Source organism: Acomys minous (assembly GCF_964271855.1).
Source record: "Acomys minous genome assembly, chromosome: 6".
In the NCBI taxonomy this organism is placed as follows: domain Eukaryota; kingdom Metazoa; phylum Chordata; class Mammalia; order Rodentia; family Muridae; genus Acomys; species Acomys minous.
The window spans coordinates 112,579,476-112,607,421 of NC_140487.1; the positions used below are offsets into that span (position 1 = coordinate 112,579,476).

Consider the following 27,946-nt stretch of genomic DNA (forward strand, 5'->3'; position numbering starts at 1 on the left):
TGTCCTGACGTCATCCTTAAACGGAACCTGGCTATATTCTTGCCAGGGCCAAGCTCTCCTGTGTACCAGCCTCTGCTCCGAGGCCCATTCTCTGTTCTTTTCGTATGTTGCTCTCTGCCTGGGACTAGATCAAACTCTCCCATGCACACTTCAAGATGCACTGCTGGGGTCATTTTACTTGCCTTTCCTCCTTGTTCCTTTACAAAATCACTTTGGTTTTCACTCTGCACACATCTTGGGCTGACTCTGTCACGTTGCAGGGGAGACACTGGTGTGCCTTCTATTCAAACTGCAAGGTGCAGCATAAAGTGGAGGGACACAACCAACTCTGCCTCTGCAAGCTCCTTCCCCCCACCCCCATCCTGCTTCTTTTCTTCTTTGTATTCCATGCTTTTCTTCCACTGGTTCCCTAGAAAATCAACCACCCAGCCCTTTCATCATTTAATGCCAACAGAATGCTTCTTTCTGCAGGAAAGCCTTGGAGAGAGCCTCAGGCATCCTTCTACCTGGCTTCCTCTAACTCTATTGTGCCCATTTCTGGGATGCTCAGCATGGTGGATAGTCTTTGAAACTCCAGATTGTGGTCCATACGGGCTCAGTATCACTTGGTGATTGGTGTGTGAGGATGGAGTCTGGGCCTTTTCCTTCCAGAGAACAGCAGGGGCCACAGGGAAGGGGCTGGGGCTGGGTTTGGCAGGACACAGTCCCCCTCCCCCTAGCACAGTTGCTCACTACTGACTCCTCTGTGCCCACTTTCTCCATCAGAGGGAGCTAAAGAGTGAGCACGGCCCCCTCCTCCGTTGGACAACCTTTACTCTTTCATCTCTATGACCATGGAGGCATCTCCCCCACACGCCCAAGCCATTGGCTCTTTCCCACTCTTTCCGTGTCCTGCTCTGTCCAAGCATTGACGCCTGCTCACCCACATTGGCTCCTGCTGCTAGAGCCTCAATTTCCTGAGGTGACTAGAAGAGACGACTTCCCAGTCTTCTTGTCTTGCCTTAAGCGTCCCTGCAAGTTGTTCCCGCGAACCTTTCCTTCCTCTCACTGTTCTCCACTAGGGGGCGTGTTTCTTACCTATAGGAGTCAGGCAAAGGCATCAAATAGTTGTGAGAACCGGGCTGGGGGTATGAACCTGGCCTAGGGGAGGTGTGCGTTTCCCAGTGTGTGGTCTTCAGTTTATCACCACCCCAGAATACCACGTGGGCAGGTCATTCTCTCTGAGGCCAGCTTCCCCTGGAACAGAGGGGCTGGGAGGCATCTTGGTATGATATGCAAATTTCTGGTGCCTAGTGAAAGCAGGAGTGGATAAAATAGGATGCACAGGCAAAGATGAGACAGAATTTATTCCCATCACAGATAACTTCCAGACTCAGGATGGGAGCCACAGAGAACCCCCCAGGAGGATCCACCCCAGGGTCCTTGCCTGAGGATCCTAAGCCCAGACACTGGGTGAGTGGGGTGGGGTGGAAGACAGGGTGTCCCCACCCCTTGTGTCCTGACCATGTTTCCCACTTCCATAGGAAGGAAGGGCAGCTCGGCTACATAGTACTATAATATATAAAAGCGCAGGAGCTGGCCGCGGCACCTGGGTGGGGCTGAGGCCCCCGAATTATTGCAGAAGGGAGGGAGCTCAGTGCTGGTGTCTCGCGGGGTGCTGTGCTGGCTGTGGGCAGGGCTGGGGAGGGGAGGGGACCACCCTTTTCCTCTGGGCTGGGGCTCCTTGGGCCCTGCCTCCCTCAGGATGGGGCTTTCTCACCCGGGGTGCTTTGTATGTGCTTTGAAGACCATTTTTGCATTGTCAGGAGTGAGGAAAAAAAAATATTCTGACATGGTAGAAAAAAAGATTATTTACATACCCTGGTGGGCCGTAAGGGGTGTGTGTGTGTGTGTGTGTGTGTGTGTGTGTGTGTGTGTGTGTGTGTGTGTCAGCCTGTGGGCAATGAGCTTTCCAGGCCCCTCCCCTCTTAGCTGTGTGGGAGGAGTGTGGGAAGAACAGACCGTGGCTGGGAGGAAGAAGGCCCCAATTCTGAAATTTGGTTGTCACGTGACCTCAGACAAGGCATTCCCTTCTCTGAGCATCCCTAGCTGGTATAGGAAGGGGTCGGTTAGGGGCGTAGAGTCCGCCTCATGTTCCTGTTCCCAGTAGGGGCAGGGGTGGCAGGGAATGGGCAGTGAGAAGTTGGAAAGAGGCATCACAGCCATGAGAGCAGACGGCCACATCCAAGCGAGGGCATCTCACACTCTGCTGTGACCTTCTATGGAAGGTGGCCAGAAGAGGGACTGGCCAGGGACCCTGTTTTCCTGTTGAGCAGAGGGAGGAGCCAGGCAGAGGCTGCAGGTGGCCCCCCTGAGTAAGGAGGAGGCCTGGACCTGAGATACAGCCATGGTGGGCTCACGCAGGCTGGATGGTGGGGCCTGGTGCTGGTGTGATTCAGAAGCAGCCTGGGCTCCAGCCTCCAGGCACTGGGGGGGGGGGGTGAGAGGGTGGGGTGGGGAGCAGATGTGAGCCTCTGTCTGATCCGTACAGGTACTGGGAACTGGGCAGCGTCAGCTCAGATTCCCTGCTCACACTCTGTCATGCCTCCTCATTCATGATGCGTTATCTGTGGTCACACACATGTGGCTCCTCCCCTAGTAGATAAGCACACACGTGGTAACCTGCACACATCTGTGCTGGGGCCTGAAGGGGAACAGAGACATTTGCACACATTGTTTCTACCAGCTGCCAGGACCTTGCGGAGCATAACCTTACCATCACCTACACGCATGCATGCACACACAGCTAGGTGAATGACGTCACTGTTGGCTTCTGATGTCAGAAGCCCCAGGCTCTGGAAGACACAAGGTCCTATGCCTTCAGAGGGCAGGTGTCCTCTCCACCTGGAGCACCAAGGACCTTGTCCTAGTAACTCTAGAACCTGTGGCAGATCTTTGGGAGCTACCCTGACTGCTGGCGGGTCCCACAGAACCCATGACAGCTGGTATGACCAGCACCAAGTGGCCATGAGTTAGAGGTGCCGGCGTGGCCCTTGAGTGCTGCTCAGCTGGGCCCTCATGGTCTGGATGCTTCCAAGGATCTTCTTCTGATGGCCCATGAGGGTGATGCCGAGGGCACGCACATCCCTGTGAAGGAAGCGAGGCCCACCAGTTCAGCCTTAGGAGTCTGGGAGCTGAATACACTCCTTGAACATCCTTGAACCCCTCTTACCCGCCCTGTCACTCACTGGGCATTCATACGAAGCACCATGCCAAGGGAGGAGTACCCGCCGGCTGCGAAGTGGTCCCGGTACCGGCCCATTCGGATGGAGTCCAGCCAATCCCCGACAGTGAGGTCCCCATTGCCACTTCCGCCCCCTCGGAGGTCAAAGCAGCTCCTGGCAAAGGCAGGGGGTGGACACCTGGGAGCAGACAGTTCGGTGAGTATCCTGTCCCGGCTCTAGCCTTTGCTGACGACATGGGCATTGTTCTTTTTTCTCTCCCCCTGGTTGCTGCCTGCCAAGCTAGACTCCCGGGGGGAATGAGGCAGTAGGGCTGGTGCAGTGCTCAGGTACCTGCTAACTGTGGCTGTGGCCCTGAGGCTCTCGGGGCTGTGGATCAGGGCATCCAGAACGCTCACAACATGAGAGAAGCGAGGCCGCTGGGCGCGGTCCTTGTGCCAGCAGTCCAGCATGAGTTGGTGCAGGGCGCGTGGGCAGCCCATGGGCGCCGGAAGCCTATAACCTTCCTCCACCGAGCTGATGACCTGGAGGTCAGGGCACAGTGCTGAGCTCAGGCTGGGCTTTCTGTTGATGACCACCCACAGCTGTACCCCAACCCTGGGCCCCAGACTCACATCCTGGTTGGTCATGTTCCAGTAAGGCCTTTCGCCATAGGCCAGCACCTCCCACATGACCACGCCAAAGCTCCACACATCGCTGGCTGAGGAGAAAGTGCGGAAGGCAATGGCCTCGGGCGCAGTCCACCGAATAGGAATCTTCCCTCCCTGGGATGGATATGAAAATGTTGAGGGGCTGGCTGGACTTGTCTCATAGCCCCCAGGTAGAGTCCTTCTTCCTGGCTCACCATCCAAGAACACGTATTTTAGGGGACCCCCACCTCCCTGAGCCACTAGAAAAATAAGAAAGGCAAGCGTGAAGAACCCCAAGAGCACATGGTGTGTTCCACAGAACACCTTAGAACATGGCTGGGTGCCCACTGAGCTTTAGAGATAACTGTAAAGCCTTGCCTATACCCGCTGCTCACGAGAGCGTGTTGGCAACGCACCGCGGTGGTGTAGGCAGCCTCAGGGTCGTCTTCCAGAGCCCTTGAGAGCCCAAAGTCTGACACCTTGCACACCAGACGGCCATCTACCAGGACGTTGCGGGCGGCCAGGTCACGGTGAATGTAACCTAGGTCTGAGAGGTAGCGCATGCCGGCGCCCACCCCTCTGAGCATGCCCACCAGCTGCATGATGGTGAACTGGCCATCGTGGGTCTGCAACAGGACACAGAGTGGTGTGGGCTTTGGGGACAGGCTGGGAAATCTCCCATGATTCCCTAGAGACCGGAGGTGACTCTGCAGTGGGCAAAGTGGAGTGCCTAGCTGCTTAGACGGGGGCTCCTCTTCCTGGAAGTATTTCCTCCGGGGAAATGGCAGCTCAGAAAGGTTAAGCTCCAGGTCTGACAGTCCCCAGCGGATACCTAGAAGTGGGAGCTGGAAATGCAGCCACTTTTTCCCAGTTGGTAATGCAGGTGGCATGCCATCCCTTAGCTTGGGTAGGGCAGTAGGGGGCCCTTGCAGCAGTGAGGTCTTCATGGCGGGGGACAGGAGGCAGTTCGATCACCTGGCCCTTAAGACTCCCCTCATACCTGCCTCTTCCTCACACACATGAGGTGCTGCCTATGCACGCTCGACAGACTGAACCCCCATGTGTGAGCAGCAAATGAACACACCCCAGCTGTGTGGGTGGTAGTGATGGACATGCGCCCTAAGTGGGGACAGACATACCCTGAGGAAGGCATCCAGGGAGCCGTTTTCCATGTACTCAGTCACGATCATTGCCAGGCGGCCTGTCCAGGGAAGGGGGGGATGGAGGTCTGGCATGTGAGTGGCCAGGGCTACCGATCAGAGACCCCCCAAGACCATATGCCCGCCCAGGGGTCAGGTCAGTTTTTAGGGTCCCACTGGGGTCCTAGGCTCTGAGCACTCCAGGGTCATCTAGTGACAGAGTCAGGCTGGCCCAGGGGATAGACCTGATCCCTGTCTGAATAGGAGTATCCCATAAGGGGAAGCTGCCCTTCCTTGTCTGGCACTTACCACGGGTGACAACACCCTCAAGGCGGATGATGTTAGGGTGATCAAATTGGCCCATGATGGCTGCCTCACTCAAGAAGTCTTGTCGCTGTCTCTCCGTGTAGCCAGCTTTGAGGGCCTTGATGGCCACAGGCACGTCCCGCTGGCCTGGCACCTGCAGGCGCCCGTAGCACACTTCTCCCGACTCCCCTGTGGGGCCCAGATGGAACAAGCAGCGGTGGGACCCAGCTCCCCCTCGGGCCCACTCTCTCCAAGCCTTCAGCACCAGCTGCTCCAGGGTCCCCATGGCCTACCCTTCTGGTCAGGGTCCCCTCCCGTGCCACCCCCTCCCTCCCAGCCTCTGGGGCTCACCCGAGCCTATGATCTTCTCGATGTGGATCCTGGATGCTTCTATCTCTCGGGTGACGTTGCGGCCTGCCCGACCCGGCTCCTCATAGGTGTGGGGCTCTGCACAGAATTGGGTTTCTGGGAACTTCCCCGGGGGGTGGTTCAAGGGCAAGAAGACGGGTGGGGGTGCTGAGGAGTCAAGGAGAAGGGCCCCTCAATAGGGACAGGAGGAAGTTCCTTTTCCCAGTGTTTCCTAGGTGGGGGGGTTAGGGTGTCTCTGTGAATCCCTAGATATGGTGCCAAACAGCAGGGACCCCGCGATGCTTACCCCCGCAGGCATAAGCAGGAAGCCTATGGCATGGCTCTGGCTGTGTTCTGGGTCTCTCTGGTTAATTCTGACATGTATGTTGCTCTCTGTCACCCCCATTCCCACGCCCACCAGAGTTTCTGTGATCTTCAAATTGCTCTTCGGGTGTTTAAAGAAAAACAGCTCACAAGTGCCCACCTTGCCTGAAGGTGGGTCACTAGAAAATGGCTATGATTCCAAGGCTGCACCGAGCCTAGAGGGAAGGAGCAGTCTTGTGGGATGTAGAAGGCGGTTCCCTGTGGTGTCGTCCCCCACCCCCCACCCCCCACCGCCAACTTCCTGGAGTCTTTACAGGATCCCAGAAAGCTCTCTACAGAAGGGCTATTGTCCAAGATAGCACAGATCCCCACCAGAGAAATCACATATGAACTGTGTATGAGTGGACATTGGCTGCTGTGCCTTTCCCTGCCCAAAGAGTCTTTGTCATCCTCTAGGGGGCTGTCAGCCTGCATGTGGAAGTGGTCTCTGTACCAGCTAGCCTCCGCCTATGGGCCCCCGCCTGGCCCTTCCCATAGACACTTGGACCTGGCAGCCCTGCACTGAACCCTGCTGAGGCTGGGCTGCTCACTCACCCTGCCCATTCTGGTAATGCATCTTCTCTTCATCCGAGTCCTGGAAAGCCTTGCTGTAGCCACAGTGCCTGCATGGGGGTAAGGGTGAGGCAGTTACCACCCTGCCGAGGCCAGGCCAGCCTAGACTCAGTCAGAAGGTGAATCAGGGTGCCACTCTCCTGACAGGTTGGCTCTTGTCCCTCGGTAAGTCTGGAGGGGAGGGTCTTTGTTTTGTTTTGTTTTAAGATTTACTTATTATTTATATAGTATTTAGCCTGAATGTGTGCCTGAATGCCAGAAGAGGGCACCAGGTCTCATTATAGATGGTTGTGAGCCACCATGTGGATGCTTAGGACCTTTGGAAGAACAGCCAGTGCTCTTAACCTCTGAGCCACCTCTCCAGCCTGGGGTCCTTGTTTTTAAGACTCAGGGCTCAGCCCATGGCTACAAAACAGTTACAACCTACAAAAGGCCAGGTTGGGGCGTGGCTGGATGTGGCTGGGGCGTGGCTGGGGCGTGGCTGGCCAGCTGTGGTGGTGGGCGTGGCCGGCTGCGGCTGGGGCCTAGGAGTACCTACCTCTTCTTGCAGATGAGAAGCAGGAGGAGCACCACTAGGCCAGTGATGAGAGTCAGGCAGATCCAGACGATGGTCCGGGTGTCATAGCGGGGCCCTGTGGGAAGGTCTGGCCCTTTGCAGCCACCAGCCAGCTCTGTTCCCACCTCACCCTACTTTAGCATCCACTTAGAGGCCCTGCAGCTAGGCTTGCTGGCTGGCTTCCCGCTATGGAAGCTGCTGGTTTCGTGGGACTGTGCACGCCGGTGACAGTCACTTGCCCTCTTTGACCCAAACAACGAAGAGCTGAAAGCCACCCGTGCTGCCTGTCAGTCTCACAGCACCAAGAGTGTGTTGAGAGATGTGAGTGCTGGCCTCAGGGGACCCTCTTCTCAGCCCGGTAAGGTAGGGCCTGGCACTATCTGCGGCCTACCAAGAGGCTCTGAGAACTCTTACTGAAGGCCACACGATAAATGAAATGGAAAGGACAGGCTTGCCGCCCTCGCTCTCAAGGTGACCTGTAAGGACTTAGGATACACAGGTGGGAAGGGAGTGCCAGGTGGGCACTTACTCTGTCCAGCAGTGCGCGAGGCTGGCTGGCTGGCTGGAGCCAGGGGTAGGCAAATAGATCAGCCTCTAAGTTGGTGTCTTCCATGCAGTCACCCTGGGGTTCGGAGCAAACCTTTTTTGACTGCTGGGCCCCTTCTCAGGGCACTGGCCTGAGGACTAGTATTTCCAAAAAGGCCTTAGTGACGTGGGTGCTGGGGGGTCCCAGAAGCTGTGGAAAGCATGAGCTTCTGAGAGACAGCCCTGGGACACATCCATAAAGCCACCTGGAAAAGGCCTCACTCAGGCTCAGGAGAGGCCCGCAGGTGATGGGACAGATGCAACTCCACTGGGTGTCATATGAGAACAGGGTCCTGTGGGCCCAGCCTGGTATGACCACAGGCTCTCCCCTGCTCACCTTCCTTCTTGTCTCACCAGTGGGGCTCCCCGGTCTTTCCCCTCTTTGTACTCACGGGGTTTCCCGGTCTCCACCTCCATGGCCTGGCTGAAACGGCCACAGCCTGCTGAAGTGCGGGCTCGGACCTGGAACACGTAGCGAGTGCCGGGTTTGAGGCCTGACACGGTGGCACGAGTGGTGACGGCCTTGAGGGTTGAGTAGCTTTGCATCTCCTTATCCTGCCCAAAGAAGGCGAGGGCAGTGAGGCCATGGGGCTCTGAGCCCTTCCTCACTGCCCGCGGCCCCCTGTCGGCTCCTCACCCGCCCACCTTCCGGAACCTTCTCAAACCTTCTCGTAGTACTTGATCTCGTACTCCAGTATGATGCCGTTGGGCTGCTCTGGCTCCTGCCACAGCAGTGACACGCTGGTCTGCCCAGCCCGCTCCTGCCGGATCACCACCACCTGGGACGGGGCTGGGGTGGCAGCTACCCATCAGGCCCAGCGTGGGCCCACGCCCAGGCCTCTGCCCACTCTTTCCCAGGCCCTTTCTGGGACTCCAGGTTGACCCTCCTGCTTCTACACCAGGACAATCAGCAGCCCATACCCTGGAGAGGCACTGGCTGTCCCCTGGGTCACTCCTCTGGGCCAGCTCCAGGCCTGGTTGCCCCCAGGGCCTCCACCCTGAGCAGAAATCAGGGTATAGCAGGAGCTCAGGCATGCCTCAGGAAGGACTGTGGCTGGGGCAGCTCTGGACGGTGAGGGGCAGGAGCTGAAGCAGGCCCGTGTGTGTGTGTTCAAGGGTTCTTTGGTCACAGGTGCCCTGCCTCCTCCCCCTGGCTTCATCTGCAGGTGCTCTGCACTCTCTCAAGTCTGCTCGGAGGTCAGCTCCCACCTGTAACCCCAACACTCAGGGCGGAGGCAAGAGAACCAAGGTGAATTCAAGGCCAGCCTGGACTGCCGGAGTGAGGCCCTGACTGGCCAGTTCTTGTTGCTCCAACAAGCCTGGGCCCTCTTTGAAGGTAGGAACTGCATATAGTTGGTGCCCAATAGATGCTGCTGCTGCTGCTGCTGCTGCTAGAGACTCTGACGTGCAGTCAAGAAGCCCCTGCAGGGAGAGTCGGAAGGACCTAAAATGCGGAAGCCAGGTGTGGGAGCTCATGGCTCTGCTGTGGCTTTCTCTCTCGCCAGTCAGGACCGGCTAAGTCACTTACAGCAGTCTCTGCAAGCTGCTCTAAGGAGACCAAAGCTGGCAGGCAGATGATGGGCAGGGCTACAGAACAGGGAGAGGCGCCCTGCTGCATGTGGCTGTGGTGCCAAGGTGGAAAAAAGACAGGCAGGGGCAGTTGAGGTAGCTCTGCAACGAGAGCCTTGGTGGGGAGGGCTGTCTACAGGGACAGCGCATGAGACCCAGGGTGAGTATGGTGCAAGGGGCAGGGACAGGGGTGGGTAGTGGGGTATCTCTCTCTAAAGTGGGTGCTGTCCAAAGGCTGATGGGTTCTCTGCTCTTCCCCTATCCTGGTCCAGACAGCCACATGCCTTCATGCCCCTGCAGAGCAAGACTGTGAACTCAGGCACAGCTCTGTGGCTCCTGAATACTGCTGGACAGGAGGGTGGAAAGATGGGAAGAAAGGTTGTGTGTCCTAGAGAGATGTCACTGGACCACTGGAAGGATGGGTGCTGGACTCCCCAGGAGGTGGCTCATTTGGGTCCTGGTCTCTACTCTCCACAATGGGTTTCCGAGCCATACCTATGTATGCTAGGGAGGTGATGGCGGGGGAGGAGCTGAGGGTCCTGGGAATATATCAGGGTGACTAGTCACTCAAAAGCTGTCCCTGGCCACTCTTGGGACCAGGCTTTCAATCATCAGGCAGGACCCCCACACACAGACCAATTTGGAAAGATAGAACCTCCAGAGGCTGAACCTGTCCAAGTGACCAGAAATGGGCGAAGGGCCATAGTCCCAATATGGCCAAACCCTCTTGGCTCTGGAAATAGTCACTGAAGTGATGACATCTAGGACTGGGGACGTGGCTTAGCTGGTAAGGTGTCTGCCTGGCATTCATGAGGCACTGGGTTCGATACTCGGCCCTGCATAAGCTGGGAATGGTGGTACACATCTGCCATCTCAGTACTTGGGAGGCTAAGGCAGAAGGATTGTTGTGGGTTCAAGGCTAGCTTGGGCTAGAGTGAGACTCTGTTGAGTGCTGCTGGGCTGAGCGCTCCCTGTTCTCTTTAAGCCTTCACAGTACTGTAACCTCCATTGCACAAGAAAGAAAGCAGAGATATAGGCAGGGAATGTTCTAGAACCCAGGCTTATAACCCGCAACTGAAGACTGCCTCTGTGCTTTCTGGGGCACCTCCCACTCACAGGCAAAAAGATCCCCTGCACAGGTCCTGGCCAGAGGGAGGAGCCAAGAGAAACAGTGGCTCAAGGTGGGGGTAGGGCAGGGGGGAGGGGGGTCCCTGGGGCTGCTCCTCCTACCTGCCTGGTTCGTGGTGATGTTGACCACAGCAGCGCTGCGGGGCTCGGGGCTCAGGTTGGACACACCGTTGACTGCCTCAATCCAGAAGGAATAGTTCATGTGGGCCACCAGGTTGGCCACCAGCAGGCTGGCCTGTGCCAGGCTCGTCTGCTGAGGGACGAAGCGGGTTCCGCTCCCACAAGCCTCACAGTGGCTCAGGGCCCAGGGGCAGCGGCGGCACACTGCGTTGTAGGTGATGTCACTGCGGCCGCCTGGGTCCAGGGGAGGGGCCCACTCCAGGGTCACAGACGTTCCATTCACACTGGAGATCAGGTTCACCGGTGCTGAGGGTGGCCCTGAGGGTAGAGAGTAACAAGTTGGGGTGGAGTTAGCCCAGGATCCCTATTGTATCTGGGGCCTCTAAGCTAGGGAGTCACGTCTACTCCGTCCTCCGTCTACTCCGTCCTCCGGAAGCTCCCAGGGCGAAGGCTGTGTCAGCATCTGAGACAGGAGCCTGAGTCCCATAGGGCCATAGTGTGTGTTCCTATAGCTGGAGGGATGCTGCACAGTTCTGGGGTAAACCGCATGATCGTGTCCACCAGCCTCCATCCCTGCATTCTTGTGTTCACAGCATGCTGTGGGATACCATGTACCCCTGCCTCACCCCTGGAACACAGGCTCAGGCTGGCCAGCACAGACTCTGGAGAGAGAGGCTGGTGGGCCCTTATTTGGGCTGATCCTGAGGGCTGAGCTGGGAGGGTGTACAGTCAGATAGAGGACCCCAAGGCTCAGAGCTCCAGGCTGGGAATCTTGGCCTTGAGAGACCAGAAGCTCATATTCTCAGAACCGTTCCTAAAGGGTTCTCAGGGCTCTTGAAGTATGCACGCTTCCCAGGCCGAAGGTACCAGACACCAAAAGCCCAGGCTTATGGGCTTAGGCTGGCCGGCAGCTTTGGGCCCTGTTTCATGGGCTTGGGGAGAAGGCAGAGCCTAGCCAGATGTGGGCACATGCCTGGGACCAAGAGCTGGACTCACCTCAGCCAAAAAGAAATGCTTTCTGCCCCAGGAGGTCCTACATCAGGACAAATGCACAAGTCTGGGCCAGACCCACTAAGGAAGGGTGGCTGGTGTGTGTGTATAATGCACTCATGCATGTGAGCACGCCAAGGACTGGCCTGCCTGTGCAGGGAGCCTGGGGCTGGGTGGTGAGGAGAGAACAAGAGAGGAGGGATCTAGGTAGCAGCTTCAGGACAAAATCATTCAGGCCCCTCTGTAGCAGGCAGTGAGAGCAGGGACTGGTGGATGCTGAGTCCCAGGCCTGTGGAGGTTGAGGGCGATGGCCAAGAAAGAACAGCAGTGCCAAGAGCGTTCTGCATCCCTCAGAGTCCCTTCTGGTACACAGGGCACATGCACACAGAACCATACCCTCCCCAGGCACAAGACACACCCGAAAGGCTGAGGGAAAGGTGGGAGGAGCTTCTTGGGTGTCCCTGAAGAGATGGCAGGGAACCACGAGACACCAGGATGTCAATCTTAGTGCTGTAGTCACAGCCAGGCCCCTGCCCCGACACCAACCCATCCTTACTTCACAGACACCTAGTTCCTGAACCCTGGGTGTCCGATCGAGAAAGCCGCGAGGCAGTACTCACGGGTGCAGGCTGCTGATGGTGGGTCCAAGGCTGCACGGTAGTAGCTGAGGTCACAACGGCAGGTCTGGGCCGCAGGGGTGGCAGAATGGCTGTGGGGTGGGCATCGGGCACACAGCTGGTCCCCGGGGGCTGACTTGTAGAAGCCCAGCCCACAGGCTGTGAAGGAGAAGACAGCTACAGGCAAGCTGGGCGCCCACCAAAGAGCTTCGTGTGTGTGTGTGTGTGTGTGTGTGTGTGTGTGTGTGTGTGTGTGTGTGTGTGGTGGGGCGTCCCAGAGGGACAGAGTGTCCCACTCTGTAACACAGTGCTGCTATCCTCACCAACAAATGGGGGGACCGAGTGCAGGGAGGGCATCTGACTTCCACAAGGTTGTGTGGAGCATGAGCTAGGACCTTGACTTGAGTTCCAGTCCCCAAGTGGACACCCCAAAGCCTCAAGACCGAGCTCCTCAAATCACGTCCCCTCCCCCTCAGCCTCAGATTCCAGCAGGGCCCACGCAGCTGCAAATCAAAGGTAAGGTGGTTCAAACCAACACTATGTGACTTGAGTGGAGGGAGCAAGTAAGAAAAGATCCACACAAGACCTGGTCCCAAGCCTGGACAAACTGGGACCCTCTCCCATTAACAACAAACCCCAAGGTAGCAAAGTCTATGGCTGGGATCTGGAGCTTCGTGCGTGCTTCACAAGCCTTCCCCCCCCTCCCCGCCCCCCTGTTAACCTGACCCCAAGACCCACCACACTGTCGCCTCTGCTGTCGGTGGCTTGTCTCTTGCTTGACCCTTTCTCCTGCTGACCCCGCCACCTGTCCCACCTCATCCAAGGGGCAGTGGTAGCCTCCCACCAGACCTCCAGCCCCACCTGCCTTCTCACAGTCAGTTGCTGGCCAAGGACCAGGCCCTTTTGAGACCCAGGGGAGCCTGCCATGAATTGAACCGCACAGCCCACCTTCTAGGGCTGCCGTGTAGGGAGGAGGAGACTCAGGCAAACATGATCAAATTGTCCTCAGGCGGGAAAGAGAGGCACGGAGGGCAGTCCCGAGGATGTGGGGGTGAGAACAAGTCAGACAGGCGTTTGCACAGGCTGGGCTTTCTCCTCCCAGTGTGCTGAGCTCCTCTTTCTAGATCTAGCCCAGCATCACTGACCCACAGAAATGACTGTGCCTGTCCCTGTGCCCAGTCAGTCTCTCCTCCTGGGCTGATCGGTCTGTTCCGAGGCGGGTGCTGTGTGACCCCTCTGGAGGGGTCAGGCAGACCTAAGTGGCACCCGTCCTGGCTGCTTACAGCTCTGTCATAACCGAAAGTCTTGGGCCACCAGGATAGCTGCACACTCCCTGGGTTCTCTCCACACTAAATCCCATTCTGGAAAAACCAGTCCCCCAGAGAAGTTTTATTTAAGAATGTCATTTCAGAGCACGGCGCCTGTGGATGCCAGTCAGATCTCTTTATTATACAAGCTAAAGCTAAGCAAATTTCTAAAATTCTACGGACTGGTGAGAGAGTGAGCCAGGGGAAAGGACAAGCCTCAAGTGGCTTCCGCGGGAGCAGCACCACCGCAGCACCGGAAGGGGCTCAGCGTGGGGAAGTAAGGAGACAATATGACATTGCTTTGAAGCATCTGCCCCATTCTAAGGGGTTCCATCTGGGGTCAGAGCACAGGGGCTGTCTCGGGGTGCAGCTCAGACATGGGCTCCTTCTGAGGCAGCACTGTCAGCAGTGCCTTTGCAGTGGTGGGCAGACCCCTGTGTACTGGCACCTCCAGACCCGAAAGAGGAAATACCCTTAGAGATTCTCAGCCCGGGGTAGGGGGAGTTTCGGGGGGTGGGGTGGGTGATGCAAAGCCAGTCAGGGACCTTCCAGCTGGGCCCCTATCTGGGCTCTCCTCACAGCTCGGGAAGCTTAGAGGTAGCTGTGTCTTCCTGTCGCTCACCAGGCGGCGGTTCCCTCCTGCTCCGCTAATACCCAATATGAGTATCACGTGTCAAGGCCGGATTAATCCACGCCTCGAAAATAAAATCATCTTTAATAAGAATACTAATCACCAGGCCTCGGGGAGGCTGGGCTACGAATTAGTGGCTGGGACAGATGGGAGCGCTCCGGGCTGCAGCCTGGTCCTGCCCCGTGACCCAGGACGGGCTTCCGGAGTGGTCGAGGGGGGCTGGAGCTGCAGGCTGTGGGCCAGGAGAGGCCGCTGCCCCGCTGAGGGCACCTTGCCCAGGCTGCCTGTCAGGCCGGCAGCTGCCTGCAGCTTCGGCCACCTCTCTGCTCCCCCTGCACGGAGCCTGAGATTTGACAAATAAGGTGTCCGCCCGTGGTCGGCCAAAGGAAATTAATTCTAAATCAGATTTTAAACACAGGCAGGAAGGCAAAAGAGCTCCTCGTTGTCCCTGCTCCCCTCCGAAAGAGCCTCTGATATTTATAGAAAGATGATTAGGGCCCCCCCGAGGGTGATTTACATTCGCATCCAGGTGACAGGAAGGACAGCAACCAGGTCTGTATGGTTTCAGACTCTCCCTGCCACCCAGGGGGTGAGGATGACGCTCCAAGGCCCCTCCACTTGCTGGAGGAGTTGGGGGAGGGGAGGAGTGCAGACAAGTGACTAAGGAGGTCACCGAATTACTAACTGGGAACTCCTCGGGGGTGGGGGTGGGCGGGGACTCCAGACAGGAGGTCTACCTACTAGTCCTTGCTGTGTGTCCCTGGTCCAGAAAGTTTGCCTCTCTGGACCTCTTTGTTTCAGTGGTAAACTGGATCTGCTTTATATGGCTCCGACATTTTCCCCCATGACTCTCTGAAGCCCGAAGGGAAACCTCACCAAGTGTCATGGCGGAGTTTATAGTCTCCAGACAGAGCCCCAGGCAAGGATGCTGGCCTGGGTTCCTCTGTGAAGGTCTCAGTTAGGAACCCACGTGTGTGGCTCCTTCCAGATGCGGTGGCATCGATAACCACAGATGCCACCAGCAGGGCTGGGGAATGTCCCTCCGTGTGGGACTCAAACCCACAGCCCATCTCCATCTCTCTGCCTGCAGTGCAATGTGAATTGATATTTTTTTTTAATAAAACCTGTAATTATCTTGCAACTAGCGCAATTATGTTGCATTATGATTTAAATGTAAAACTCAAAACACACTGCAGTTTCCTAACCCTGCCCTGAGAGTCTTTGTTATTTTTTATTAATGGGCTGGCAGCAGCAGGCAGTAGGCTTGGCCTTGGCTTCTCCCAGTCTAGGAGGAATTTTTAACCAAGAGCCCTGTCCTGCCCTGTTTCCCACCTCTGCCAAACAAGGGAACTTCCCAGCTGTGTCCTGGTGCATGTGGGACCTATACTGCCTTATCTGTAGAGCTGGGGCATCTAGAGCTGGGAGCGGTGACAGCCCTGAGCAGGTGTCACAAGCCAGCCTGCCACTAAAGCATAGCTGAACCTATCACTAGTAGCCTAAACATGACGGGAGGGTACTGTGCGTGGGGGGGGGGAGTCCCCTGGTTGAGGGGGGCTGGGTAGCCTAGGATCCATCCACTTTGCTACTCATGCTGTAGGAGTCTGCGTCTCCCTTAGAAAGGGACTTCCCAGAGGCGGGGGGGGGGGGGGGGGGGCCTCCTGCCCTGACTGAGCACACAGGTGCTCAATGGAAGAATAGCTAGCCTAATATGTTAAAGGTATTTGTTAAAGTCCCCAAACATGGCAAACACTGGACAAAGATGTCACGGAGGCAGTATGTTCTCCCGTCTTCAGGAGGTGCCAGTCTCCATGACTCCTACACAGGAAGGTCCCTCCCTGGACCCTCTGCAGCCAGAACCAACGTTCTCCATAGCCAGGCTTGCCTATGCCCTAATGGCAGAGGGGCCATGTGTCCAGCCCCTAGGGGATCCAAGGAGGATAGAGGGAAACCAGGCCAAGCCCCGCACCATCTGGTACCCCAGCTGGTGCCCATGGAACTCCCTGAGGCAACTTGTTCTCAGCATGCCAGGCTGCAGGACCCCACATGGGTCCACACTCCTACGTACAGCGCAGTGCCTGGGTCTCGCCTTGTCAATGGTTCCTAGTCTTGGTAGACCCAGATGCTCAGCTGTCCCCAGCAGGACTTTGCAAGCTCCCCTTAACACAGGCAGCCTGGGTCTGGGAGCACGTGACAAGGCCAGCCAAGCCTGTCCTCCTTGGGTGGTCCTGCCGGCATGCCCTTGCAATGTGTCTTGACCACGTGTCTTCCTATGCGTCTTGACTCAGAGGCCTGGTTCTACTTGCCTCCGCTCCACACTTTTTGGAAGGCTGTCGATTTTCAGCTTAGAGTCCGGAGCCACAGCCCAGATCCTAGCTTTGCTACTGCCCAGCTGTGTGACCTTGGACAAGCCCCTTCCTCTCTCTGCCCATCGGTGATAGTGGCCAAGTGAGTTAACACTTCACTCAGTGAGCTATACTCACTCACGCCAAGCCCCTGAAACCACAGTATTGTTTCCTAACCTAGAGACGTGTCTGCTGGCGTACCCAATCGCATAGGCCCCTTCGACAATGCCACAGGACAGGCCACCTGGCTGTTCCCCAGTCCCCAGATGCCCTGTGCATCTGCTGACAGGGAGCCAGATGGCTGGTGATGACGTCTTGCACTCCCTCAGCCCTGCCCATACGGAGCCACCTGCAGCCCACCCGGCCGGCCAGCCTTGAGTTCCACTCACCCATACAGGCATCGCGCCGCTCCTCGTAGCCGGCACTGCACACGCACTTGCCGATGGGCACCAGCCACTCGCCCTCGGCACTGCAGTACATCTTGGGTGTGTCACGCTCCTCCGAGTGCCGCACGCACTGGCCTCGCACTTCTACCAGCGAGGAAGAGTCGGCCCCGGTCACTGCCTCCGAGAAGGCCGCCAGGTTGCGCACCATGGCGGGGCACTTCTTGTAGTAGATTCGGAGCGAGAGGATGGCGAGGCAGGCGCCTATGTCCTGGAAGGCCAGGTAGAAGCCGCGCTTGCTGAGTGGGCCCACGCCACGCACCTCCGTGTTCAGCTTGAGCCTCCGCACGCCCAGGTCTGCACCCGTGAAGCTCTCATCAGCTGCGATGGTGTCTATCTTGAGGAACTGGCTCTCCTGTGTGCTGGCGCCCAGGTCCCGGTCAGACTCCAGGTAGTGGAGGTTGAAGGTCTCCTTGCAGGTGCCCAGCACCCCGGGAATGCTATTGCAGTCACGGAGAGTGAATTTGATCTCGGCATAGACACGCCGGGCGCCATCACGGGGCACCCAGCTAGTGCGCAGCCAGTTGTTCTGGTTGGGACTCATGACGTTGCACACTTGGTACGTGTGGATGGGCCGGAAGGACTCATCCACTTCATTGATGGAGTCCCACTGTGGCAAACAGAACACAGTGTGCTAAGGAGGAGGCGATACTTGGTCCTGTCCTGTTAGCCCCCGCATAGGTGCCAGGAAAAGACACAGGAGAGGGCGTCCCTGTGGGCAGGCATCACCGCTACCCAAGACCAGGCGCCTGCAAAGGAACTTCAAGTTATGCCCTTGGAAGTGTTATTGGCTTACAGATGTGAGGTGGAGCCAGATGTGTGCCACCAAGGGGTAAGGCTGGCCGGAGCCAGAGCCCACAAAGTAACAGGCTGTGTCTGCCACCCAGGCTCTGACTGCTGTTTCGACATGGCTTTTCTCATCATTTACAGAGTGAGGAATCTCGCTTGGAGAAGAGGTGAATCCAGTTTTCCAGTAAGCTACTAAAGGGTCCCCTCTAGCGTAAGAAGTGGTGGCCCTAAGTTGTACCCGACCTCAAATCCCTCTCCAGCTCCCCTGCCTTTGTGGCTGCTTGCTGACTGACTGGCTGGCTATTCACTCTACCCTGTTGCAGTTTGGTTTATTGTTTGTTTGAGAAAGGGTCTCTCGTAGCTCAGGCAGGTCTCGATCTCACAGTGAAGTCAAAACCAACCTTGAACTTCTGCTTCTCCCTTGCTGGGGATGGAACTCGGGGCTTTGTGTGTGTCTGGTGGGCACTCTACTGAATGCTCTTGGCTTGGGAGCTCAGGGCTTGCCTCGGTCCCCTCAGGGCCAGAACAAGGCTGTGGGAAAGTTAAGCGTTACTATTTCCATCTGGCCCTAGCCGGGTGAGGGAAACAGGGATAAACCCCACAGAGCTAAAAGAAAAGCAGCCGGGAAGCAGGGGAAATCTGCCAACCATATATCAGACAAGACATTAATATCCATAACAAATAAAAGAAATACAGCTCAACAACGGAAAACTAACAGTCCAATTAAAAAAGGAGCAAAGGACTTGAAAAGACATTTTTTTCTAAAGAAGATACACAGATGGCCAAAACAGCACAAGAAAAGACACTCGACATCGCTATCCACTTGGGAAACATAAATCAAACCCACAGTGAGAGCCCACTACACATCCGTTAGATATTTAAACAGAAAAGAAGCCGAGGAGGGCATGAAGAACGCAGGAGCCTGGTACATCGCTGGGGGGCATGAGAACCGTGCAGCCTCTGTAGCAAGCACCGTAGTGAGGGCCTCAAAACAAAACAAAACAAAACAAAACAAAAACAGAATTACACGAGGCAGCAGTTCTACGTGTGCATCATCTTGATGAGATGGTGCCTGTATAGCCATGCTGGTGACGGGCAGCCGGTGTGGTACAGTGCTTGCCCGGCACGCAGCATCCCCTGGGTCTGATCCCCAACACCGAAAACACACAAAAACCTCAAGTAGCTGGAGTATGTGTGGAGGGGCGGGGGGGGGGGGACCCACCAACAGACAAATGACAAATGGACAGAGAAATAGCACATACAGACAGTGGAATATTATTTGGCCTTAAAAGGGAATAGGAGTCTGATACCATGCTAGGACATGGGTAAGCATGTGTGTGCCCATGCACGCGTGTGTATGTGTAGGTGCGTATCTATGAATGTGGGTATGATGTGATCGCCCATGTTCATGGAGGGAGATCAGACTACGCCAAGTGTCATCTGCTTTAACTGTCTACCACATTCCCTGAAGGCAGGGCCTCTCACGGAAATTGGACCTCATTGCTTTTTCAGATGGTGGTCCACAGGTCCAGCAATCCTTCTGTCCTGCCCTGCCTGTCACCACCAGCACCACAGTGCTGGAGTTTCTCAGGTGTGCACCTAACCATGCCTGGCTTTTTCTGTGTGTGCTGGGGAATTCTAACTCGGGCCTTCATGCTTAATACAAGAAGGACTTTTACACACTGAGCCATCTCTCCAGCCCCACAGGTGAGTCCTTAACCAAAGAAGCCACAAATAAAGGGACCAGTGCCGCCTCATCCCGTGCCACCTGCACCAAGCACTTAGATCAGTCCTTTCTATAGAGATGGGAAACAAAGACGCTTTCCAGGGGCTGTAGGAAGGGAGCTTGCTCTGGCTTGCAAAGATAAAAGGTGTCATGAAGGTGGCAATGTGACGGTCACATAGCAACGTGAATGTGCTTCGCGCCGTCGTTGAACTACATGGCAAAACTGGCTATGGTAGTAACATTAATGTTATGTTTGTCTTACCACAATCAGAAAGAAGGGGGTGTGTGTAGCTCAATGGTAGAGCATTTTCCCCGCATGTTTGAGGGTCTGGGTTCAATCCCTAATTCCTAGTACCATGGCCACCACGACCCTGCCCACATGTGGATTCCTGACCAGCCCCCCCCCCCCCCCGCCGCCCCGAGCAAAGCAGTGGAGAGCGACAGCTCAAGGGACCTGGAATTCAAGCAAGGACTTTATGTGGGTGCAGAGACAGAAGAGCCCTGGTTCCTTTATCCACACCACTACCTAGAATCAGCCAGGGGCGGGCACAGGGCTGAGTCCTGAGCACCTCGAGGAATTGCTGGGCCTGAGGACAGATGGCCTTGTCCAGACCTTCGAGTTTCTGCTCTGCTCTGTAGGAACTAAGGATAGTACTGGGGGAGGGGGAGGGGGAGGGGCTAGAGGACCCCTTCCCCCTCCTCCTGACACTCCACTAATCTGTGGGTCAAGCTTGCTTTATGTGTGGTACAGCGGGGGGTCCTGAGTGTCCTAACCCCTTCCCCGCCTGTCACAAATCCTTCCATCTGGCCTCCTTTCTGCAGGCCATGGTCTCCACTAGAGCACCCCCAGACGGGCCTAACTCTGCTAGGCTGGGAGGGAGCCAAGAGAAAAATGCCTGCAGAGTGCTGAGCTCAGGCCTGGCACAGGAAGACACTCACTGAGCAGGGCCCGGAGTGCACTGCTGCCCTGCCAGCGCACCCCCTGGTCGGCCTGCATGCCTGCAGGACCATCAGAGCGAGGCTTCTGAGGGGGTTCAGCCTCACTTGTAAGAGCTTATGCTTGCTGCCCCATGCCCCCACGCTGCAGCCCCAGCCGCAGGCAGCAGTGTCACATCTGGGGCTAAAGTCATTGTCACAATTAATGGAACACCAAAGAACCTGCCAGATGCTCCCTGTCTGTTTCCTGCCAGGGGCCCAGATAAATTAACCAGCTTGATCAGAGTCCACTCCAGCTGTTCCCACTGGTGCCAATGGCCTGGCCCAGCCCTGCCAACCCCACACAGTGAGAGGGCAGATGCCTGGAGTGGCCAGGTTCCTGGAAATAGACGCAAGGGCAGAGCCAGCCTGGTCTCTACTCAGGGACACTCCTGCCTAAGTTGCTTCTGCAGCTGACCCCTCATGCTGCCCGTCACCTTCTTCTCTTCCTGAAATAGAACAGGCCAAACAGCTGTGCAGCCCTGGCCATGTTACACTCCTTCTCTGGGCACTGGGTGACTCGTCTATGAATGCCTGCTCCTCCCAGCTACTCCAGGGCATGATGAGGGTCAAGGGAAATGTAGACAGTAACATGTCCCCTCCCCTAGGGCAGTGTGTGCTCCGGCTGTTCATTGCCAGGCAAGATACAGGATACCCCAGTGGGGCCAGATGGAAGATGCAGCCTGGTTGTATGCATGGTGTCCTGGGCCTAAGCAGAGTAGCCTGACCTCTCAGAAGCTTCTGGCTTCTCATTGGCCAAATGCTCTTTCTACGCATCACCCTACGCAACCACACAGAGCATGCTACTGTTATAAACGGCTCTTGTTATAAAACGAAGAGGTGAATGGCCTGTGCGATCCCACCGGTCAGAGAAGGCAGAGCTCCCCCATCTTTGGGCCTGGCACCCCTGCCTTCAACTATGTTCTGCCCAAGCCAGATAGCTGTCCCTCCCACCCCATTCCCCAATGCTAAGCACAGCCCAGAGGAACGTTGAGCAAGCTGCAAACGCAGCGAGCTGGGCAGAGCCTCATGAAGCAGGTCTGAAGGCCTTCCTCCTTGCCGGCCAGAGAGCCAACAGAAGGCCCCGGATGGGAGCACATACCCACCGCACTCACCCTGCTCGACTTGCTCAGTTCTAAGATTTGGAGCCAGGTAGGGGTAGCACCCTCTCTGGGCAACTCCAGGCTCCAGTGGAGTGTGCCCGTGTCTCAGCAGACAATATGGATCCTCCTTCAACCCCTTACAGCTTCAAGGTCAGACAAGCCCTCAGCACCTGGGGTGTATATGGGTCCTAGGCTTAGGAAGACCTGGGTTCGAGTCTTGCTCACCACCACAGCACTGAGCCTCAGCAGACTCACTTGTGGAATGGGCTACCAGCCTGAGGGCTTGCTCCCAGGACGATGTGAACACGAGATTTTATCACTATTTTCTAAATCTCAGAAGTGAGAAAGAAAATGCTCTGCCTGCCTGGCATGCCATGAGCAGCAGAGCCTTCTGTCATCAAGTGTGAGCCTCCTCAACCTAAATCCAGGTTCTCATTAACCTAACAGGCAACTCCCTGGATCTGGGGCAACAGAGACAGCCAGAGCCCACCTGGGGCCAAGGCTGCCCCTTCCCAGCAGTTAAGAAGCGGAAGAGATGCCAGCTCACCTAGCAGAAGGGCACTCTTGGGCCTGACCTAAGACTGGAGTCTCCTATGGGCAGGCCCATCACAGGGCTGCGCCCTTCCCAAGGACAGCCGCACTGAGCAGCACTTTTAGGTACCCAGCCTCTCTGCCCTCAGAAGCAGCAGGTATACAGTATAGCTCTGGGCTTGGAAAAGGGGCTGAGAGAGAGAGAGAGAGAGAGAGAGAGAGAGAGAGAGAGAGAGAGAGAGAGAGAGAGAGAGAGAGAGAGACAGACAGACAGACAGACACAGACAGACACAGACAGAGACAGAGAGACAGAGAGACAGAGAGACAGAGACAGAGAGCAGACTCCCCAAGGGGAGTCCCCTTCCCAGACCTGAACTCCTGCTGCCACTGTCATCACTGGGTCAAGCTAGGCCCTGTCCTCAGGGCCATGGAAGCCTGGCTGGACTTCGCTGTCCATTTCTCTGTTGCCACGGTTCCAGCTACCCTGGGCGTACCCCTGGCAGGCCATGAATATGCAGGCCCAGGGCAGAGATATAAAGATCCTCAAGCTAAGAGTAGAGAGGAATCGGGGGATGAGGGTGTGTGGGAGGGAGGTGGGCCATGTCAGTGCTGGCTCTGTGATCCCAAGGGTCCCAGTGAGCTAAACTGCTAAGAACTATCAGTGCTGTCCTCCGCTTCTGTGTGTCCCTGAATGAATGAATTCACTTCTCGGAGCCTTTGCTTCCACTGAGATGTGTGATGCTGAGACTCTGAATCGCAGCCTCTCAGAAAGGCAACCCTACCCCATCACTCACCCCATGAGCGGGATACGTGAGCCAGCCCCAGTCTCCGTGGATGGTCGATGTGTCCAGCAAGTTCACTGTAAAACAGAAGACAAGAGGGCATTAGGACCCTGTGACCTCTCTCCCCCAGCCAGAGCCAGCCCCGCTGGTCACTCTTAGCTGCCCCTTCCCAGGAGCTCCCAGTTCCCAGACCAGGACTCTCCTGAAGTCGAAGTCCCGCCTCTTTCTTGATGGTGCCCTTCATCCCCTCAGCTAACAGCCATGTAACTACGGAACACATACGGCTCAAACCCTGGGCTTCCTGGAATGGCTGGGCGTACAGATCTGGGTCTGGGTTCCTGCAGGCTTAAGCTGGCATCCTGGCTCTGTTTTCACCTCTCTAAGACCCAGCTTCCTCCTCTGTGAAATGGGGGGGGGGGTGTGATGGTGTTCACCCCCAGTGCCCTCTGAGGAGGTGATGGCATTCCCATTTACACCATCAAGTCCCACCTTTCACCTGAGGACAGGTACGGTCTTAAGGTCCTCAGTGTTCCCAGGATGGAGCCTGGCACCGCTGGACCACTGAAGTCAGTGATGGGAGGGCTGTGGATGGGCGAAAGCTGCTTCCTGATGCCACCTACTGTGTGCTGAACTCTGCCAGGGGGAGCCTTAGATGCCTCCTGGCCTATGATAGTGCTTCATGGCAGTCTAGAGAAGTGGTTGGTATTAATTCCATTTTAGGGATGAAAGATGTGCCCTGGAAAAGGTTCTAGAAGCTGACTGAAGCCCAGGTTTGGCTAGCAGGGCCAGCACAGAGAGAACCACCGCTCCGCAGAGCAGAAGGTTCTCTGGGTGGTGCCTGGGGGAGGGCGAAGGAGTTCTGACTCAAATGTCAGCCTGTTCAAATTCAGGCCCAGTGTCTACCCGGGGAGGGGGGGTGACCCTGCAGAATTGCAAGATAGTGTCCACCTTGGGGGGGGGGGGTCAGGCATTCCTGGGCCGTTGTCATATCTCAGTCCCTCATTAGCAGATAGCCTCTACTTTGAATCTCAGTTTCTTCATCTTTAAAATGAACCAGTAAGACCTGGGTGTTTAAAAAAAAAAAAAAGACCTGGGTGTTCAGATGGGGGCAAGGAAGCCATGTGTAAAGCCAGTCTCTGTTGACACACCCTACGTACATCCTACAGTGAGTACCTATGCATATTCACTTGCTCAATCCGGTAGAGGTACTATCCTGCTCAGAAAACAGGGCTCCATTCCCAACTATCTGTACCTGCTGTGTGTCCTAAGGTAAGTTCCTTCCTGTCTCTGGGCCCTGCTATTTTATGTCTGTGGTCATGGCTGTGCCAGAGGTCTTTGGCACAGAGCCCTATAGTCTTCCGTGTGTGTGTGTGTGTGTGTGTGTGTGTGCGTGCGCGCGTGTGCGTATTCTTCTTCCATGGGTCTCGTGGGTCTCCTTCCCCAGCCAACCACCATAGGCTTCCATCTACCAGGGTGGAATTTGACCTGGCCAGGACACAGATGGTTAAAGCTGGGCCTCTTGGAACTTTCCCACAGGGAGGTGGGGTAGCCTTCTGCTTGAGATTTACATAGCTCCAACTTGGCCCTCAAAGGTGAAGACAAGTGTCATCAGGAACTGTGGAGTGAGGATGCTCTTACGGACTCGTTTTTTTTTTTTTTCTCTTCTTCCTTCCACCCTCCCACTCCAGTGTCGGGAGCCTGGCTGAGGCAGGGAAGGCGCCTCTACTCTCCCTAGGGACTGGGTGGGACCAGAACCGGAACAAATGTCCACCGAGGGATGTCCCCCTCTCCTGAGCCAGCCCTATGCCGGGGGCACAGGCAGAGAGGAGGCTTCCCGTCTCCCTCCCTCCTTTGCTCTCAGGCAACAGAGAGAAAAGTGGGTCATGCCAGCGCTTTCCTCCTGCTGGCTGGGGGGGGGGGAGGGAAGGGGGCCGTACTGCAGATCCCCCCAAGACCAGTGGGGCTAGGAGAGAGGGTGGGGAAAGGGTTCCCAGGGGTGTCTCCATACGAGCCAGTATCCCACATGTGGATCTCAGGCCTGAGGTCTTTTCTCTGGGAACGGAACAGCCCAGTTCAGATGTGTCCCTGCATGGAAGGACCCTGAATAAATATCCCCTGCCATGGAGGTTTCCCATAGACATCCTGACTTCAGGGCCACCTTCGGAGGCTGTCTGTCCCCAGAAGTCCCACCACATCATCTAGTCCTCAGATAATCCACAGATAAGTAAAAAGTCAACTCTATTGGATTCACGACAGGCTACAGGAGGCCAGGGCTGTTTGTCCTCAGTCCTTCTAGATCCTTCTCTGTCCCTCCCATCCTGTCCCTTCCCTCTGGACCATCACCACCTTCTATGTCTCACATCTCCATCCAAGGCAGCGTGGATGGGAGTGGGAGTGAATCTCAAGGGACAACCCACCCCAACAGAAGGTTTGACAGGGACTGGGTGGCATTCCGGTACAGGACCTGCCCGGCGTGGTCTGAGGCCCCTTAGAAATGTGGACGTGGTGACGCAGCAGCAGGCTGATTTGCTGTCCTGCCAGACCATGAGTCCTATTTCCCCGTCTGGACTCATCCCCTACTGGAAAATGGGAGGCCGAGACGCCAAGGCTTCTCACTGAATCCCTCGGCTCTCAGTTTCCTCATCTTGAAACGGGGCTCCCCGCGCGGGTCATTCTGGGGACCACCCAGGCCGTGAGGTGCCAAACCGCACGGACAATTCCTCGGCGGCTCCGGCCTGACCGTGGAAGGCATTATGCGATTCCCTTTCTCTCCAGTACTGTCACCTTCCCCCATTCCATCTCGCTGAGACTAATACTTAAATTGATTCACATTCCCCGAGGACACAGTGCCTGATGGGGAGGCCAGAGAATCGGGGTGGCCTAGCTACATCAGGCAGGACATGCACACTGCCTCAGAGACCACCCTGAAGTAGGGAGTGATCTACCTCCAGGGAGTGACAAGGGGGGCCCGGTGACTGGTGTGGCTCAAGCTATCTCTGCAGGTGCATGCCTGCCCAGCAGCCGCTGTGAGCAATAGGCCGATAGCCAAGCTTGGCACCGTCGCCTCTGCCTGACCCCAACCAGGAAGACCGCCTCTTCCACGAGTCCCGGGGGGGGGGGTGTCTCCCTAGCAGGTTCTGGCTCTGTACCACTGCAAGGGCCATGTCACAAAGGATTCCTGGGTATTCCACATGCACACCCGGCCCAGGTCTCCATCATGTGGTGCTCTGAGTTGTGTGGCTCAAGCCCTGCTTGTTAGGGCACTCTGGAAGTTATCAGACAGCTGTGGTAACCTTACTTGGCCATACCCCTCACTGCAGGCTCCAGGCCTGCCTTTTCTCTCGCTGTGGTTGCTCTGTTGCACACATCGCTCTCTCAGATCTGTCTGCAGCACAGGAGCCTGGGAAAAGTCACTCTAGCATGGGGCGGGGGGGGGGGGAGGGGGCATCTGTGACCTATAGCCTGTGGCTCTGGAAGGTGCTGGCTCCTCCACAGAACAGTTGAGGCAAGGACTTGGGGTGCAGAGCTGACTCCCAGAGCTTTGTTGAGGACCTCCTTTAAAATTTCTGGGCTAGGAACACCACCTCTACCCCCCACCCTTACCCACCCCAGGCCACCTGGCCTAGCTCTAGGAGAACTGTCCTCTCGGGCCACCATCCTGCTGAGCCCTGACTGTTCCCTCCTCCTCACTCACTCACTCACTCACTCAGAATACTGCCCCCAAACATGTCTCATAACTAGATAGCCAGCCAGTTCTCCCTGCCCACCTGTCCCTTAGCCACCATGCCACACACCCACGCCACCACCACCCCGGAGGGCTCTGCTTTCCTTGGGGATAGTATTTTACCTGTGTTAGAGCGCACGTGTTCCACTGGGCATGAATGCAAGTCTGAGGGTCTCTTTCTGTGTGTGCTGCAGCACCTACCTGCATACGTGGATGTCACACACACACACACACACACACACACACACACACACACACATTTCCATGTGCATATATATCTGTGCCTGTGTGTGTGCAATAGGTTGCGTGGCTGTGTGCACGATGTCCATGTATTTGAGGTTCTGCTAGCCTGGGTCTGTGCGGATGAATCTGTGGGCTGGGCAGGACCCCTGATCTAAGTGTTGGGATTCCAGGGGCTCTCAGAGCAAACAGTTCAGCTTGCTTGGGAGCAGTGGACACTCTTAAGTCCAGCCTGCTTGGTGAAACTGGCTTTAGTCCTGGACTGTGGGCCGCAGTCTCTTCGGGAGAGCATCCTAAGGAGAGTCTGCAGGAGCTGGGGTGTGTGGGGCAGAACCCCTTAGTCTGATTGTAAGGTCCAGTGGGACTAAGAAAGGGTGTGGGTGAGCAGCCTTAGAACCAGTCTCAGCTCTGGAGTCCCTTCCCCTACCAGAAGTCATTTCCCAGAGAGACCCTTTTGGTCCTGACGACTCAGTGCCCCTCCCACCTTCCTGGGACCCAAGTGAAGGGGCCACCTGGCTTTGACCCAGACAAGACCCTGCTGTCTGAGGCAGCATGTCTGTCTCTTCCAGTCCTCACTGCATCTCCCTGTCACCGGGTGCCTTTCCAATGCACCCTTTTCTCCTGGCCAGCCTATGCCCCCACCCCACTCTCAAGATACCCGTCTCCGTGTTCCCTAACCCCCTGTTCTCTGTCTGGTCCCTGTCAATTCTTGGCCTTATGTTCAATGCCATGTTCGGGCCACCTTTCCTTCAGTCCTATGTACCTTGTCCCCAATTCTTGGATTCTTGCGTCTCCCTGTCCGCCCCAGTGCCTGCCAGTCCGTTCGGTCCTCGGTCCCCATTCCTTGCCTTCTCTCTGTCCCTTCTCTCCTCCATACCTCTTCTGTCTTCTGTCCAGTCCTGTCCCCTTGTCCCCGGCGTCCGATTCTCAGTTCCCTGTGCATCCTCCCTCCGCCCGTGTCCGTGCCATCCCGCGCCCAGGCCGGCTGGGGTCGACGCGGGGAAGTTGCGCCCCGGGCAGCGCCGCCCCCGCCCCCGCCCCGCCGTGTCGCTCACCTTCGCCGCGCCCCGCGGACACGCAGGTGGCCGCCGCCGCGGCCGTGACGACCCAGAGAGCGGGGGACAGGCGGGCCCGGGCGGGGGCCATGGCCGGGCGGCGCCGCGCTCCTCGGGCTCGGCCCGGCGGCCGCGCGTGGCGCGCTCCTGCCTC

At 56.7% G+C, this 27,946-nt stretch overlaps 1 protein-coding gene across 5 annotated transcripts; it reads right to left on the reverse strand.

Moving 5' to 3' along the window:
- Positions 1–1,332: 1,332 nt before the first annotated feature.
- Positions 1,333–27,946, reverse strand: EPHA8 (EPH receptor A8). Of its 5 annotated transcripts, none has more exons than XM_084788274.1 (17): positions 27,793–27,946; positions 22,786–22,850; positions 16,814–17,477; positions 12,148–12,303; positions 10,520–10,855; positions 8,386–8,510; positions 8,113–8,275; positions 7,118–7,211; positions 6,562–6,629; positions 5,647–5,742; positions 5,299–5,484; positions 4,990–5,051; positions 4,267–4,476; positions 3,836–3,985; positions 3,555–3,745; positions 3,228–3,401; positions 1,333–3,126 (listed from the first exon to the last, which is right to left on the reverse strand). In XM_084788274.1, the coding sequence occupies exons 1-17, from the start codon at positions 27,881–27,883 to the stop codon at positions 3,012–3,014; spliced, it is 2,946 nt and encodes a 981-aa protein (XP_084644400.1). In that variant the 5' UTR covers positions 27,884–27,946; the 3' UTR covers positions 1,333–3,011. The 5 variants fall into 5 exon arrangements, with proteins under 5 accessions (XP_084644400.1, XP_084644399.1, XP_084644401.1 ...); XM_084788273.1 differs by having other exon boundaries at positions 5,647–5,811; XM_084788275.1 differs by lacking the exon at positions 27,793–27,946 and adding an exon at positions 27,615–27,635 and having other exon boundaries at positions 5,647–5,811.